The sequence below is a fragment of the Pipra filicauda genome, unplaced genomic scaffold (assembly GCF_003945595.2).
Source record: "Pipra filicauda isolate LSUMZ 115617 unplaced genomic scaffold, ASM394559v2 scaffold81_size6448238_pilon, whole genome shotgun sequence".
In the NCBI taxonomy this organism is placed as follows: domain Eukaryota; kingdom Metazoa; phylum Chordata; class Aves; order Passeriformes; family Pipridae; genus Pipra; species Pipra filicauda.
The window spans coordinates 4,313,092-4,330,814 of NW_024104998.1; the positions used below are offsets into that span (position 1 = coordinate 4,313,092).

The window sequence follows — 17,723 nt, forward strand, 5'->3', positions numbered from 1 at the left end:
CTATAAGTAAATTGGATGGATCAGTCCCTGTAATGGTGTTTTTCATAGTGGAAAGGGGACCAAGTTCAGAGCAAGAACCTCACCCTCCCTGGGGAGACACTAGGTGGTGCAGCCTTCCTGTGTGACACTGAGGACAGTCCTTCTCTGGTATGACTGTTCTTGCCAGGTCTTTAGAGTTTTGGGTTGGTCTATGCAAATGCTGGTATCAGGAACCACTCTGACACCTCTTTAACCAGGCTGTAGATGTTGCACTTCAGCCACTACTTCTCTCATGTTTTGAACTGTTTCTGTTGAACAGGGTTATCTGGCTTCAGTAGTTGTAAAGGCCTATAATCCCTGCAAGGTAGAATTTATAAAATATTATTCTACTCCCACACTAACCATTCCAGCTATTAAAAAATATTTTGGTGTAGTTATACCAGACACTGACTGTTGATCCCCTGAGTAAGAAAGCTGTTATGTACAAATTGCTTTAGGAACAGCAATACTCAAACAGAAGTTTAAAAAATCATCAGAACAGGCTAATACTGGAAACTTTTCATAATAGCATTTCAAACTATCTCGTGCTATACCTTGACTATATTCTTGTCTTAGAGTGTATGTTACCAACACTAACCTCTTGTTCCCAGAGCCACTGCTCTTATGCCTTTTTTTTTTTTTTTTCTTAAAATAAAATGAAGCCTGTATTGAAGTATTAGCCTGTTTGTTTTCCAAACAGTTGCTAAAGGACTGTGTTGCTATTAAATTAAAGGATTTTAAGAAGCTGTTTTAAAGGATAGCTGAGGACTGGCTTCCTCTCTTCATGCCCTCCAGGTGAAAAAGAAACCACAAGAAGGATGCAAAAATGGTTAGCTTGGTCCTTTACAGCTTCTCAAGGCTGAATGGCTGTAAGGAAACCAGAATCCATTAATCTTGTTAGTGGTGATGAACAGATGTTTCCCTGTTCCACATGAAGCTACCACTGGATACAACATCAGCCATTTGTTTTATCTGAAATTACTACCACACAACTTGCTTCAGATTAAGTGTGTTTATTAAAATTAAAAATCACCATACAATAGAAACTATTTACATATTTAACTGATAGTCTGCTTAAACTGCACAGTTTGACTGAAGGAAGCCAATGGAAAAGAAAAGCTATGAATATTTCTGCTGCTGAACTTCAACTGCAGGCACACTGAAGCTTTATCAGAAAGGTTTTAAGCTTCTGCAAAGTACCATTTGCCTAAATAATTGGGCTGAAGGGTGGCAAAGATGGGTACTGGGTTTCAGTTGTAAGAACCGGTGTCACTTTGAAAAACAAAAAGTGGTTACACTGCAATTGCACTAGTTCATCTGTTTTGGTAAGTAATTTGATAGAACAATTCAATATACAGAGCTTAGCAAATTGCATTCACTCTAAGAATTAGATTTGCATACGGAGCAACAAACGACAGTGTCACTGCAATGTAACTTGATATCCTATTGCATATTTCCACAAATTGGTTTTGATAGTGCTAGAGCTAGTTTTAGCTTTAAAACAGATTTGAGGTTAGTTGATTAAAGCAGCAAAAACATAAGGAATATTCATGAATAATCACAGAGGATTAAAAATGAAGATTAAAATATTTTCACTGGTAACAGTTTTAGCAACTACAGTGAAAGTGTTAACTTCCTTCACAATCCTGTGCTTTCCCATGGACTTCAGGTGATGACTTTGGCCTTATGGGAAGCTGAAAGTTGAACACAGAGCCAGGTGTGCTGCTGCTTCTGCTGTCACGGGTGTTCATCTTGTACTTCTGCATCTGTGATGCTTTGAAAATGATTTTAAACTTAGTATGAGTAATACAGCAGTAAAACAGAACTATTTTCTGTGTAAAGAATTATATACATAACTCTTCCTCAAAGGAAATCTGTTTAGAAAGTCTTACAAGAGGTGACAGTATGCCAGATACTAATGTGAAACAAGTATATAAAAATAATTTTCACAATATGCTGTATTTCAAAAAAGATTATTTAAGAACATCAGCATGTCTTAAATCTGTAAGTTCTTCTTCGTGACTTGCTCTTTTGAAAACAGCTGTTCCTGGATCCTCTCACCGCTTTATAAAGGTCTCCTTGTAACATATTTGCATGACTTAGAACCTAAGAAGGCATTGTCAAGCTGTACCAGGGCCTGATGGCTTTCCCTCCTTCTACTTCCCTACCCCAAAAAGCCTGTTTGCTCTAAGATGTTTTTACAGCTGCAAAACACAGAACATTTAAGGAGAAATTCAAGTTTTAGAGGAACTGGTTTAAACAAATATAAACATTATTATTTCTCTGCAGAATTACTCTTTCCTTCAGTGTTTCAGCTTCCACACTCAGTTAAGACATCTGAACTCATGAAGTAATTGGTTTTGAGCAGTCTCTCCAAATGATAGTCTGTGCCAATGATCCATGTCCATAGAAAAAGTGTTCTTTCTTCTATGGCTGTTGTTGATACTGCCCTTCTGTTGCTGTGTAGAAGTCATCAAGCACACTCTGTAGATAATCAAATGTTGGCCTCTCTTCTGCTTTGTCTTTCCAGCATGTTTTCATGATATCGTAAAGCTCAGCTGGACAGGTTTCCATGCGTGGCATTCGGTACCCACGCTGAAGAGCAACCATCACATCTGAATTGCTCATACCTTTAACAAAAAGAAAAAAAAAAAAAGAAAGATTTTATGAAATTATCTCCATTTTATTTACTTCACTTTAAAGACCTTCACCCAGTAATACAAGACTAGTGCTACTTTTAAAGAGTAGACTAGCATGAGTTCAATGAACAAGGCGGAGGTATGCACCACAATGAGGGACTTGCTCTGAAAATCCTGGGGAGAAGTTTTCCATTTCTGCAGTTGAGTGTTGCAACCTCTGTAGAGCCAAGTCTAACAAGATCATAATTCTTGTCTCCGGAACCATCTCTGTTCTGTTCTTCTGACCAGTTCTGCCACCATTTATTCTGCTTCCAGTGGCAGTGAGATTCACAGCAAAAGCCCACCCTGGCATCAGCCTTTGTCTCTAGCTGCAGTGCTACTAACCTGCTTGCTGTAGACCCCATCCATACTGAGATAGAGAGCAGCCTACCTGCTGGACTCTGCTGCCACACTTTCAGATTTTCTTTTACATCAGCTTTTCTGTAAGTGCTACTGATTGCAAGATACTAGACAGTCACTCATAAAATCCTTACTTGTAACAGGCAAGTTCCTCTCCCTTGTTCCTTGTCCTGTAACTGTCATGCAAAACCATCTTGCCATCTGTACTGAGCTTTGCTTTGTTTCCCTGTTACGGTTTTCTTTTAGAGAGTATGAATTGTAACTATAAGAAGTGTGTCCTGAGTCTCACATGCCAACTAATATCACATGAGAGAGTCCTGCCCTAGACTCCATCATCTTCTTCCATACTTTTTTTATTTCCCATCATGCCTCCCGCTTTATCAAACCCTTGAGAGACTGCTTCATAGAATGATTTCAACACCTTCTCTCAGAAGGTCAGCTATGCTAGGGCCAGCTTTTCCTTTTTTAGGCTTACCCAGAAACCTGCCTTTTGGCTTGTCACTTCCTATGCAAATCTAATGCAACCCAGTGGAGTAATGGTGCCAGGATTACCTTCTCCGGGACACAGGCTCTAAGTTTTCTGTACTCAGTGAATGCTGTTTGTTCTGATGACTGGCCACACAAGAAGCACCCGCAGCCACTGGCCGCTTCTCAGGCTGAATGTTCCACGTGGTGCAGCTCTGCCCAAGACTACAGTTTCTTGTGGTTTTCTCAGGCAATTCTGCCTCTGGTCAGGTCCATGTGTGACAGTCACTGCTGCTGCATAGACCAGCTCCCCAGAGGTGTGGGGAGAGCAGCTACACTTGGCTCAGAGGATGCAGGATGGGTCCTGCTCTGGGCAAGGTCAGCAGTGAGATTCAGATGTGATGCTCCCACGAGTACTTGGTGGCTGTGCAGCTCTGTTGCTGCAGACTGTGCAGATCTTTGTATACATTATCTGACTACTATGGCTATGATTTAAGCCACTTGGCAGGTAAGGACATATTTGAATTACAACCAAATGACAACTTTATCCATATAACTACTTGGATTATTCAAGATAACTATAGTTCATATAGCTGACTTCAGCTCAAGCCTTTTGGCTTTAACCTATTCCAGAAATACCATCAGCCGTGTAATCTGAGTCTTGATTAAAGTGCTTACTTTGGGCACATCTTTTGTATTTTCAGTTCCTCTTTGGAAAGAGAAGGGAAGTTTTCCTGAGCTAATACTGCCCATGTGCAGAAAAGAAGTATTTTGAAGTAGTGGAACGGCATGTTGTCACAGAATAAGGAATTACTGCTATATAGAGACAAATTAAATACAGGAAGAAAGTCAATAAAGCATTTTATAGAGAACAGTGATCTGACTGCTTGAGCTTAAAGAAAGGGATTGTATATAATATGTGCAGTAAAATAGTTATTAATATGCAAAGTCTTAGTTAACTGTGTGCTGCTACATAAGGACTGCTGCTGTTGGGCAGAGTGGGACTGTTTTTTTGGGTTTAAGTACTTTACAGGATTGTGCTTAGATCTAGTGTCTGCAGGACCAATTATTACATCCCAAATGCTAAAGACAAAGCGTGTGTTTCATCTGCCCTGCAAGAAAACTATGTTAAATAACTACTGGAACATGTACGTACTTACACATGTTTGGGGTTTTATTTAAAAGAAAAATGCTTACCCACAGTCCATGCAATATTCTCAAAATAGCTACTTGTTTAACTTTTCCTTTTCTTTTTTTTTTTTTTTTTGTGCCTAGAGAATTGGCTGTCTCATCATAACTACATCCTAATTAGTAAAAGAAATCTGTCCCACATGCAAATTTATTACACTTACACCCTCTTGAATGCTAGTAAGGCACATTAGCTCTAAAGTTTTAGTACATGTCTGTTAATTTATGCTGTGGTACCTGTTAGGCTTCTCAAAGACATATTTGCTTACGTTAGAGCCTGGCAAATGTTGTGAACACAGTGGTAGAAGGAAGAGTCCCACTGTACAGAAAGGGTCATACCTTATGAAGAGCAGCAGACACAACTGGAATGCAAGTGTGGATGCTGCCAGTATTTGACATACTATATAATCACCCAGAAATTAGTTTTAAGAGAATCTTAAAACTTGTTTCATATTTCAGAGGTAGTTCCTGAACCTATAGTCCCACTAATTGCTTTGAGTTTCTTAGGAAGAGAAACAGCTTTTGGAATTTAAGAACAAAGATCACAAAAGCTCCAAGTTTCTTGATTAGTCAGGCTTCCTACCAAGTTTCTTACCTAGATTCTCCTCACAGGTATTAACTACTTGCCAGTTTCAACTCAAACCATTTCATATGCAGCTTTATGCTGAATACTCTCTGGTTGCTAGAGCTGGTTAATAATTGAAAATAATAATTTGAAGCATTCCAATTAGAAGAGAAAAATCAGTTTACTCATTCCAGTGGTTGCTGGTTACAACCTATCATCAGGTTACTATTGCCATGCTGGGATGATTTGCCCAAATCTGTCATATCTCTTCATGTAAAGTAAATGGGTCACCCATTTATTTTCCTGTGATTCTGATTCTCAGTATCAACTTTCAGTCTAAGAGGCTATTTCAATTTATACTTCTATTTAAAATGGATATATATACCTCTTCCTTTTTAATGCAAATAATACCTGCAAACTATTAAAATCTTCCAATATGCAGTCAAGAGCTTTCTACTTCTAATTGCTGGTTGACAAATGAATCCACAGTGCATGGACTATTTATGGTGCTCATAAAAATGATCCCAGATTTAAAAAAAAATATTGCCCAGACTTGCCCTAGAAGAGATATTTTCCCACAGTACTACAGCTGTACAGTGTCTGCTGTACAGATTGACTTTGTTCCTAAAATAAAAATATGATATGGTTTATGGAGGTAAAGAGAAAGCAGACTTAGCTGCAGAATTAAGTATTGGGTTGGGTTTTGTATTTTTGTAGTGCTGGTTTCCAGGTGAGTGTGTAGGTTTGCTCAGGGAAGGACAATTTTCAAGGCATCCAGAAATAACCTTGTGAGCCTAGCTCAGCACAGACAACTGTCTGGATACACAGGCATGTGCTAACAGGGGAAAAAAAACCAGATAACTTGACTGTGGGAAGAAATGTTTGTTAACTTGGCTGCATACAACTCCTGTCTGATCCTTTCTGGGGACAGGAGCACTTTTTAGAGTAGCTTTGGGAGGACCTGCTATGCAATCACATATTTTATAGCCCTTACTTACAAACCAACCCAGAGCATATATTTAAACACTTAGCTGTGCTAAGTGCAGTCCTATCACCTCTTGAAGTTTAAGGGGGCTAGTCCTGAGCTTAAGTGTTTTCCTGGACTAGAACCTTACAGTGCAATGAGAATGTCTGGTTTGGCTCTACCTCTTGTATGGAAGGTCAATATGTTCTTCCATAACATAGTGTAAAGTTGGCTGCCATCACCCCTTTCCTGCTGCCTGAGTCTCATGGGAGGTCCCATTTCCCTGTGGCCAGAGGTGTTCAGTCATTTCAGGGACTTGGGTCTGCCTCTTAACCATCTCTGGCAGTTCAGGATGCAGAATTCCAGCTGCTCATGAAGTGGTAGTGAAAATGTTTTCACTGTTTAAACAGCAAAAGCTGCAGCACTGGAAGCACTGGGAAAGTTTTGCTTGGATGAAGTGTCTGTTCTCCCTTTCCCGTCAAGATCCCAAGGGTTCTTCTCAGAAGTTACTCCATCTTATGATATGTGCAGTACAGGTGAGCAAGGCTGTACTTTCCCCATTTGCCCACAAGAGAAGAGAATTTAGGTCAATTTTCCATAACCTCAGTAAGCTTAAATGAATGCAGTCTTTTGCTCAGAATTAATCATCTATGCCTGAGATGTCACCATTTCATGTGCATTAAAAAACCCCTTCATACAAGCAGTGTCTGTGTGCTGGAAACATTAATACATATTGTGTTTAACAATGAAAAATGAAACATGAAGCACATAACCACCTCACAGCTACCTAAATGCAGCTACAATTGATGTGTACACCTCTGCAGCCTCATACCTGAGCTATATGGAACAACGAATAGTAAATATTCCTAGCGGTAAATCAACACTGCCTTAGGGTCTGCTTTCATATTTGTTTAGATTAGCCAGCACTGACAAATTATTACAGCCTATTTGTTTGTGAAAACATGCTTTCTAAGTACTTTCACATATTACCCTATAAAAAACCCCAGCAGCTTACACAGCACTGTTAGAACTTGCAGCACTGCATCCTCACAAGGGGACTGTGCTTCTGCTCATAAAGCAGAGATCTGTGACAATGCAGCATTTGCTGTAAATGTAACACCTTTGGAAAGTATAAAAACAGCTATGTGTTCATGGTGCCTTCAGTCTCCTAGCTAAAATTCACCCCAGTGAGGCATGTGGTTTACATGTACAGTGACTGTAAGTTCTCAAAGCAGTAAGATTACCTGTAAGATATTTTTCAAATATCACTGGGGTCACTTACTGTCAGATGCCAGCTCTTTCTGTATGTATTTTCTTTGCTTTTTAACACCAAAATATAAACACAGAGAAAAACCCAGGCCCATACCTGGATAAGGAATCTTTCCATATGTAACAATTTCATACAGGAGAATCCCAAATGACCACACATCAGATTTGATAGTGAAAGATCCATAGTTAATTGCCTCTGGTGCTGTCCATTTAATAGGGAATTTTGCACCTAAAAAAGAAGTACAGTCACAAACAGTCAAAGGCGAATTTAAACACTCAATATCAAGTCAGTAAAAGGTCATAAATGACTCGCCTTTGATACACCTAAGTTAGCAAAATTACCAAAATTCCTTCTATACAAGAGTTATCAGCAGAGATGTGCCGCAGGATGCACGTTGCCACACTGCATGTCCTGTGTCAGAGGGGCAAATAAGATGCTGGAAGTTACATAGCACCTTCTGATCCCTAGGTATGGTGAATTGTTGCTAAAATTATAGTCACTGTTTTCCCTTCTGCCCAGTGGTCAGGCAACAATCTTACAATTCCCATCACCTGGAACTTCACAAGATTTTAACTAACTTTCCCTATTTTAAATAACATCAGTCTGGCTTGAACATACACTTGAATGCATTTCACATTCAGCCATAGATGCAAAAGCAGTAGCAAGACATACCTTAAAAAAATCATATCTTAGGTTACTGTCCTTCGTATATAACTAACTGATTCCAGAAACTGCCAAATAAAAGCAAACTCCTTCCAGTTAAATGAAAAATGTTCAGGCAGCATTTGTTGGGAATACTACATTAGTTCTTTTGACAATGAGAAGCAATATAAGCAGATTGTCTCTAAGCCCTTTTTAGCCTGCTCTGTCATTCTTACACTAGAAAACTTTTCTGAATGGCAGAAAACACATCAAAGAAACTCAACATAAAAAATGTATAATGTGAAAAGTTAATTTAATCAATACACAATGTTCAGAGATAGCTAAAACACACACATATGGGTCTGTACCTCTGAAAACTGCTTAATCAGACCCTTTGCTCTGATATATTGAATTACTGTAATTCAGTGACTGCTGAATAGCTCATCTTCCTTTAATTTCAACTGTAGCGCATTGTTCTCTTTCTTCCTCATACCTTAGTTCTTCCCCCCTTGTCCTGCATTACCAGTTTCCATCCAGACTGTGTGAAAACCTGACATAGTGTCTTTGAAACGAGAAGGGGAAAGCCAGCCAACAAACTCACTCTGAAAAGCTACCCTTATGCAATCTGTGCATGGAAGCATAAATAAAGACTATTCACTACAACGAACTGGCTGTGCACTTCCTGAAAGGATCCTTGACAACATTAGCAAAACACACCTGGCAAACCCCAAACATGTATCTTTAACAGCATGTTTTTCCTCTTGCCATTCCTGACCCTGTTGCACTCTTAGCTTCCATCCATGTGCTGAACTGTCTTCCAGTGTCCCTACAAGTAGCAGCAATGCTGCTGAACATGCAAATTAATGTTGCAGCTCCCAAAGCAGCTTTAAAAGGGAACCAGTCCTGCTAAAGCTTTTCTTGTTACCAGCAACTACACCTGCTAGGGCTCCTTCCTTTCCCTATCTGAAATTAGGAATTAAGGATGTGAAGAGAATAAAAGATCATATTTTCTTGGCATTTGATTCTGTGAGATGGAAGCTGTGGCTGTATAATTAATTTCTTCAATTAAAAAAAAATTGTGTGCAGTTAAGTACTCTCATTTTTTCTCTGTTTTTCAAATCTATTTAAAATAAACTCATCAAAAAGCCCAGAGAGCGCAGAGAGGTTATTTGTTTCCTTATTCTTTTTAGAAGTTGTTGGCATTAGAATGCTGCTTCTAGGAAGTCTTTACAGGACTTTCTGTCCTTGGTGACCATGTTACTGTTAAATACAGCCTCACTGCCTCCCAGAGGCTGAAGTTTTAAAGACAAAAATGAAAAGACATACCTTCCCTTGCTGTGTATTCGTTGTCTTCAATGACTCTCGCTAGTCCAAAATCAGCAATTTTGCACATCAGTAAGTCTGAAACCAGAACATTCGCTGCTCTCAAATCTCGATGGATATAATTTTTTCTTTCTATGTATGCCATCCCTTCTGCAATCTGTAAGCAAAAGAACAGCTATTTTGATATTTTGACACCACACAACTCCATTAGCAGCTCTGACCTGTCTGTTTTTCCAAGGTATCAGCAAAGCCGCATCCATTTATTCATTATTGGTGTCTTTGGAGCATTTTTTACATGGAAGCAAGGAAAAGGGGGTTGCCATGGAAAACCTATGTGCAGATCCAGTCCTGTAAAACTATGCTTACAGTAGTAACAGCTCTGAAAGAATTGTTTGGGTGAATAACAACTAGCAGGATTAGACATGTATGAAAGACATTTCCTGAAACAAAATCTTAATTAAAATGTTCCTAAGATTTCTATTAAAATATTCTCTTTCCCGAACTACTAACTGGTTTATTTTCCAAGTACTAGGAAGATGGAAGGAATGAATAAGTTAAGATACAGATGTTCCATTTAAGGTCTGATGAAGCGACAGAGCAGAGAGTGTTAAAAGAACCACCAAAACCAACAGCTTTCTATTTACTCAGTAAAGGCCTGGGCAATCAGGAAACAATTACTAAGATAGGGCAAACAACTTTATTTTATTCTACAACAACATGTACCTGTTCATACACGAGGAGCGTTTAGCAACAGCCAGTTTTCAGATACTATCATAAGGAAATATAACTGTATTTCAGCAGCCCAAACTGATTTCCAAACCAAGTTAAAGAGGATTAATGTCCTCAAAATAGGCACTAGGGATGATTGTTTTAGTATTTGTCCAGATTGCCTTTTTTTTCCTAAAGAAAAACATTTTACTTTTCAGAAAAAAAATCCAAACTGAAATAATAGTTTCTAAACTCAGAGAAATAAACTGATGTGTAGATTATTCTGTCCAAAAGTTTAGGAGAAGCTAAGAAAAAAACAGAAGTAAAACCTGTTCTTGTGAGCTGTCAGATTTTATCTTTCTTGTGAGACTGCTGATGAGCCATTCCCAGGCAAGAGCCACAGTCCAGCCTGTGCCACAAGTACCTCTCCGGGATGTCTGTGGGTGGGTGACAGACCACTCACTCTTGCCCACATGGTTTGAGGAACACACAAACTCTCAGATTTGCCAGTGAAGCAGCAGTAAAGCAGTAAGAGTCCTTTGCCAGTGCCAGCCCCCAGCGCCCTCCTCACAGGCTCTTTCCTCTCCACCTCAGGAGAAGACATATAGACAGATCCCTTCTCAGCACCAGAGGTGCTAATTTCTGCTGTGCAGTAAAGCAGGCAGGAGCACTTGACCAAATTTTAAGAAAGCATTAACATCACTTCTGCTTATCTGTTTCTAAAAAGTCCCTGAGGGGTTCTGCAAAGGCACACACTTACAACACAAAACCACATGGTCTTTGTTCCTCTTTTTCGGTTTAAGCAATGGAAAAATAGAGCCACTTGCCCTCCCACCTCCTTCCACTGCAAACCTCTTCTTACAAACCAATATATTCTTCAGAGCAGTGTGATATTGCCCTTATACAATGCAGGGAGGGTTCTCACATCAAACCAGAAAGAAACTCCGACAATTAAGAGAATGAAGAACACCTGCATTTCACATTTTCTAGAAATAAGTAAGATGTTTTATAATGAAAGAAGCAGCTACTAGTGAATAATTGCCACAGAGAGTCTTACTAGACACTTACAAAATAATTGCTTCACAATAGAAGAGCAGTATTTAATTCAGAGCTTGTTCTGCCTCTCTCTCCTCCCCATGCCATTACTTGTGTTTGGGGAAAAGGAGAGATGAAAAGAAAGGTTTTGGTGTAAGATCAGTGCTGAGGCTGGACAAGCCAGCTTGGCAGATACACTCAAAATGCAGACACTAATATCACCAAAAACACATCAAATATCACAGAGGAATCAACTTTTCTCCTTCTTCCCTGCACAAATTTAATATTTGGGCAAACTGCTGGCTAGGGAGTGAAGAACCACTTCACAAAAGAGACATTTGTGATGGTGATATTTAATTCCTAAGTCTAACCAAGAAAAGCCATTGGAAAGACCATTTTATTTTCTCTTATTTTTGCCAGATTCACCAAAGTCATCATCTGATTAGTCACAAATAAGAATATGAAAACAAATTATTCATTACAATTTCAGCAAATACAAACTATATTTCTGTAAAATTCCAGGACAATGGTTTTGACTGTATTGAATCAGAAAAATTCAAAGAAGCCATGCATATTCAAGTACTTGGGCATACAAAAAAATTCCAAAGTAGGAAAAGAATAATGAGCAAGGAATTTTGAATGGGAGGAGGGGAAACACAGCAACTGGACAACTGAATTCACATGTCTAGTCATGTTAAATCTTTGCTTGTGGGAAAAGAAGAAAGAAAAAAATTAAGATTTTTTTGATCAAGGGAATGGGTGCCAGAGCCCAAGTGATAACTTCTAATGATAATTGTTGGGTTTTCATTGCCAAATGATTTGTTAATGGTAGAGAAATTCATGTGAACAAAAGAAAATTAAAGCCTTTTTCCCTGTCTTTTAATGATCATTGGTACCTGTCAAGACTGTTCGGTTACATGGAACTTCTATTCAGGAGGCAGGATGGGAAAGCTAATTTGAACTTCACAAATATGTTTTGTGGCCTTTAAGAGAGGATTCTGCCTACACTGCACAAGTGTTACTGCCAAGAAAGGAGCAGTTCCCCATCACCTTTAATGAACTACTGACACACTTTTAGAAATACCCAAATTAAATCCTTTTAAAAACAACCAACCAACAAATCCCTACATACTAGGAACTATGCACGCAGGGTAAGAATGGGAGAAAGGTCTTCTGGGAGAAATAAATCATTCCACAAGACAGCCTCTGTAACTGTAAAGCTTCAGCTAAAAGTCATGGCAGGTGTGGGACAGTGGCCTTAGAGCTGCTCTCAGCTGCCCACATGGGCTTGCTCAGGCCCATAGCTGGTGGTGAATCAGAGCATCCCAAAAACCCGACTGGAAATGAGTACCAAACTCTTAGGTGGACACAAGCATCTTGTTGGTGCATTTTAAGCAGAGGATACCCCGAGTTTCACATTGCCTTAAATTTGGTAATTCTCTCAGTTCCTAGGGAGAAGCCTCACTAAAAGCAGTCTGCAGTTTTGAAAGGTTTGAAGCAGATATGTTGTTCGTCTGGACAGAGCTGTCTTTGGTCTAGGATTAACCTTTCAGTAATGGTACCTTTCAGGTACCTTTCAATAATGTCCAAACGCATAATAAAATAAAACACACTTCTTGATCACAGAGTTTTCAAAAAGAGAGTTCATCCTCATGTGACTCTTTGTCTGTGAAGAACTATTGCAAAAGACACATATCTTCAAGTGATTTATCGGTGCAATAACAATTTTCAGTTTGCAGCAGTGCTTATCCTAAAGGTGAAGTCAGGAAAGGTTGCAAAATCATATTCCTCTTGATCCAGTCAAGCCGCTATGTAGTCAAAGCAGACCCATGGGGAAAAAAGGTATTATTAAAGTAATGTATATAATTATGCACTAGAACATTAGAGGGTATCATTAAAAATCAAAGAAGCTTGAAAAGGAATATGCAGTAGAAATGCCACAATGCCAAATAAGACTTAAAATTAATTGTAATCTAGGACTTTTCCCTATGACCTTAAAAGAGAGGGGCGGGAGGAATTAAAACACTGCATTAAAAATCTCTATTCATTTTATTCTAAGTTTACTATTATTTCAATGACACTGTAGCCTTAGAAGGCAGAAAGTAGTTGCCAGTGAAGCTGTAGGTCATAGGAGAACTAATGAAAGTATCGGCACTGCATGGGAAAGAAAAAGACTGTTTTTAGGACAAAGCTTTGACCAGTTCAAAAGTTATGCCATGAGTATGTTCAGTAAAAACAGATATCATTTTCCTAACCACAGCCACTATGCATGTGTGTGCTACAAGGAAGATAATGGATTTGCATAAGAAGCAGGAAGAGTTTACACATACAAAAGGTTCTCTGAATTCCCATCATACATTTTTAGCAGATCTCATCAAACAGAAGCAAGTACGAATTCAAGAACTGTGAAACAAAGAACCGGAGGCTCTTTGGGTAAATTTCCTCTAAAACAACACAGAAAACAACTAGTAAAATCCAGAGTTTGCCAGTTGCTTAAGTGCTGAAGGAGCCACGCTGTTGCCTGTAAATGACCAAGAGGAATTTGGGCAATGTCCATGTGGACCGCCTTGGCCCGCTGCATTAGCCAGATCTGGCAGCAGACCATGGACAAAGCAATGAAATTCGCTTACACTCCGACTTGCACCCAGGAATCAACAGCTAATGGCACCTTTGGATTCCCCGAGTCTGCTGGCTGAGCTGGCAGGCAGAGCCCAGCAAGGGGAACCACTGGGAACCACTCATCACCTGTGCCAGGTAATGCCTGCCAGATGCGAGGCAGCCGTGAGAGCAGCCAAAGACGTTGCCATGCTGCTGACCCATGCACAAACAGTGGCCATGTAGGCAGGGAGGCAGGCTCAGGTTTTGTTTTTTCCATATTCCTGGCTGTTTCTGGCATGTCCGACATACTGAGAATTCTGCTGACTTCTACGGGAGATGCCACAGCTCTGCTCTGTACTAAAGCAGATAGTACGTGCCTGAAGATTTGTTTGCAAATCTCACCTTCCTTTAAAACCTGCTCATTTCAGAGACATCTAATGTTCATCTCCAGTGAATAAAATTGTCTTTGCCAGGGCACAGCTAACACTAGATTCCCCCTGCCCCTGCTCATATGCACTAATTAAAACACAAGAGATACCTTCAGCTCTGTCAGAGAGCAGGTTGCTTTAGAATCTGAGCTGGACCACCTTCCTAGCAAGCATTTTTTTGCCATCTTTTCTACAAGCTTAATTTCATAAATCATGACCATTAGTACAGAAAGAAAACCATCAAAATCCAGAATCCGCAGCTGTAAGTTAAAGTAGGCACTAGATGTAAGTGTAATCAAGTAACAACTATCTCTGTCAAAAATGGCCATCAGTGAGTGTGTTCATCTAACTAAACAGCAAAATCAGTTTAGCAGAGCAGGAGTATATTTGATTATATACTTGATTATATTGCTTGAAAAAGGCTTACTTTTTAAAAGGTGTTATTTCACCTAGGACAGCAGTCCTCATTTTCAAAATCAGAATGTTTCACCTCTTGTAAACATATTTTTTTTTTCAAGACTGCTCAAGGCAAAGGCATAATAAGCTCAGCAAGTGGAGCACTAAAAGACAGCCTGGCAATGCAAACAACTCACAGCTGTTGTTGCTCTCCAATAACACTTGGAAAATCAGCTTCAGCTGAGGGTTCCTGTACATCTACCTGCACTATATTCTTCAGCCCTCTAATAGTACACAGACCACATCCTTCCCTCTCTTTCTCCCATTCTCAGTCCCTCCTGTGTCACATAACATCACAGATGTATGAGGGGAAAAATAAGCTAATGCTCAGCTACAATTTCTTGCATTTCCAGTGTTGGTGAGAAGCTGGGACAGTCTGGCAAACTGCCTTGCCAGAACAGTGTGATTAGACAGTAATGACTGTGTGTCCACCAAGGAAAAAAAACCGACCTGATGTTAAGAACTTCACCACAAGCTTCCTTCCATATTATTTTTAACCTCTTCTGAAACATATCTCTCCAAATTTCATTCCCCTTAGCTCTACGGAGAGGTTAACATCATTGCTGTAAGAGTAAATTAGTGCTCCATTTGTACAAACTAGAGGCATTCCAAAAACGCTACATACATTTTGTGTTCTCCTTTATATATAGCCTACATTCTGGAAAAGTGTGATCCACAGGTCTGCAGTAAAATTGCCACTACCTTAGCAAAGGTCTGAAAATATTTTTGTCCCATCTTTTACCCTAAAGACCCATCAATTAACATTCAGACTGTCAGAGACAGAGAAGACCAGTGGAACATCGGTGTTGGTCAGAGGGAAATCTCTAGTCTGGAACCACACACATGCAGCCTGCAAGTCTATTCTACACAGTCCTGTTATTACCCAATGGCATTAAGGGCTCTTTACAAATGTGCTCAAAAACTCTACAGATTCTTTCCACAAGAAAAATCCTGCTATCTCTGTTCCAGAGTTTTGTTTGGGCTGCAGCCAGAAATGCTCAGGGAGGCATTCCTGAAAACCCCTTCAGGATCACTCCAAGCCAATGCACAGCTCGCTCTCAGGAATTTCTTTTGAAAGAGGTGACAAGAGGGATTTCTCACATCACCTGTGCAGCACAAGGTCCTGGCCTCTGAGGCCAAGTGCAGGAATTGGCTCTGAGAGGTTGCTGTCAGATCACGGTGACAAGTGATGTCCATTTCAAGTGACCTGACCTTCAAAGTTTTGTAAATGACAATCTCTGACCCCTGTTATCTTGAAGCGATTTACCCAAGTTGTACACAGTTAGAGTTCTGCTCTAGTTCATTGCACTTTTTAAGCCTTAAATTTCTGTGAACACAATATTTAAAATGAACACAACATCCCTAACTCCATTGCTGTGAAACTACATGTGCTTTTCTCTTTACATCTCAGGTCTCCTTTCATATCACTGCTCACAGGTGTTCTTCTCTCCCTTGAATTTTACACACTATTTTCAAAGTTCCCTTTTTTTTCTTCTTTTCTGCCCACTGTTATTCATCTCTTCAGGCCATGACCTGGGATCCAGCAGGTTTTCTACATCTACAAAGCTTTTATCCCACTAAATTCTCAAGAACAAATTACTCAAAGAATTCTTAAAACTTAGAAAGCCTATAGCTACACGAAACCTATAATTATAACAAAAATTGCTCCTGCATTGGATAAATAAAAATCTGTATTTGATATATTGAACATCTACATAACAACACGTGATATGTAATATACTATAGGATAGAATAATTCTGTTTGGAAAGGACCTCCAATGATCATCTGGTCCAACTGCTTGACCACTTCAGGCCATTTTAACCAAAAGTTAAAACATGTTATTAAGGGCATGTCCAAATGCCTCTTAAACAACGACAGGTTTGGGGCACTGATTGCCTCTCTAGGAAACCTATTTTACTGTTTGACAACCCTCTTGGTAAAGAAATATTTCTAATCTTATATTTATCTGTATATCAATGGTTATATAAAATATTTATATAATATTCTTATTGTGAATTTTTGGTATAAATCCTGAATGTTTTGCCATACCTTTTAGAGTTTTCCCATCTTTCTTCATGAGTTACAACAAGTTACTGTAATAGGGTACAAATATCTGTAAACTCCAATGCATAATAAAAACCCTAAAAGATTGATTAGCAATAACCTAACAGAAATGCCTTCATTACCTATTAGTAACATGAACTACAACTCACAAACCCACAATTATTACTCTATTTTTGTTACATGCCTCCCTGGACATCTAGTGCTGGTAACTGTCGAAGACAAAAAATTGGGCTCTGGGCACCTCTGATCCAGGCTGTGAAACACAAATCACTCTGGGGTCTCTCTCTCCAGGTTTCATTTATGACACGGGATAACTTGTATATTTTGAAACAATCATCCTGGTTCATGAATCATATACTAGTATACTGAAACATCATTTCATAATAACTTACATAAGAATTTGAAACCAAGTAGAGTCAATTGAGGCTAAAAGACGTTTGACCAATTAACCTAACTTAAGAAGTACAAAAATGACACATTTATTAACATTTAAGGAATCTCCTAAGCACAAAATCACAAACTTGTACTTACACTTTCAACACATAGCTGCTCAAATTGAAAGCAGCCTTTCCACAAAGGAAAGCAGATGTGTACTGCTGCCATCTAATCAGGGTTCACTGACATCTAGGTAAGTTACCAGCAGTGACCTCACACATTCCCTTTGAAACCTCTTTTATGTATTTCCTCCTTTCAAATAACCTTATTTACTCAAAATTTATTTGAAAATTAATTTTTTATGCAAAAAACCCTGAAGATAAAGCTGCCCAGCATGAGTTTCAGACTCTAAAAAAAATAAAACCCCACTAATTTTGAGCATATTTCCTAAACTTTACCTGAGCAGAGAAGTCAATTAGCTTTGGAAGCAACAATTTACTTCCTTCATCACTCTTCAGGAAATCCAGCAAACTTCCTGTTACAACAGAGAAAGATTAAGTCAGTGCAGCTTATTACCAAAAGAAA

At 39.1% G+C, this 17,723-nt stretch overlaps 1 protein-coding gene across 3 annotated transcripts in view; it reads right to left on the reverse strand.

Moving 5' to 3' along the window:
* Positions 1–1,015: 1,015 nt before the first annotated feature.
* LYN (LYN proto-oncogene, Src family tyrosine kinase) overlaps positions 1,016–17,723 on the reverse strand; it is a 51,717-nt gene continuing 35,009 nt past the window's right edge. For all 3 annotated transcript variants that reach the window (XM_027749051.2, XM_027749048.2, XM_027749049.2), the window contains exons 10-13: positions 17,597–17,673; positions 9,477–9,630; positions 7,605–7,736; positions 1,016–2,648 (exon numbers count right to left, since the gene is read on the reverse strand). In XM_027749051.2, coding sequence (XP_027604852.1) covers positions 2,446–2,648; positions 7,605–7,736; positions 9,477–9,630; positions 17,597–17,673 — 566 coding nt within the window. In that variant the 3' untranslated portion in view covers positions 1,016–2,445. The remainder of the gene's footprint in view (positions 2,649–7,604; positions 7,737–9,476; positions 9,631–17,596; positions 17,674–17,723) is intronic.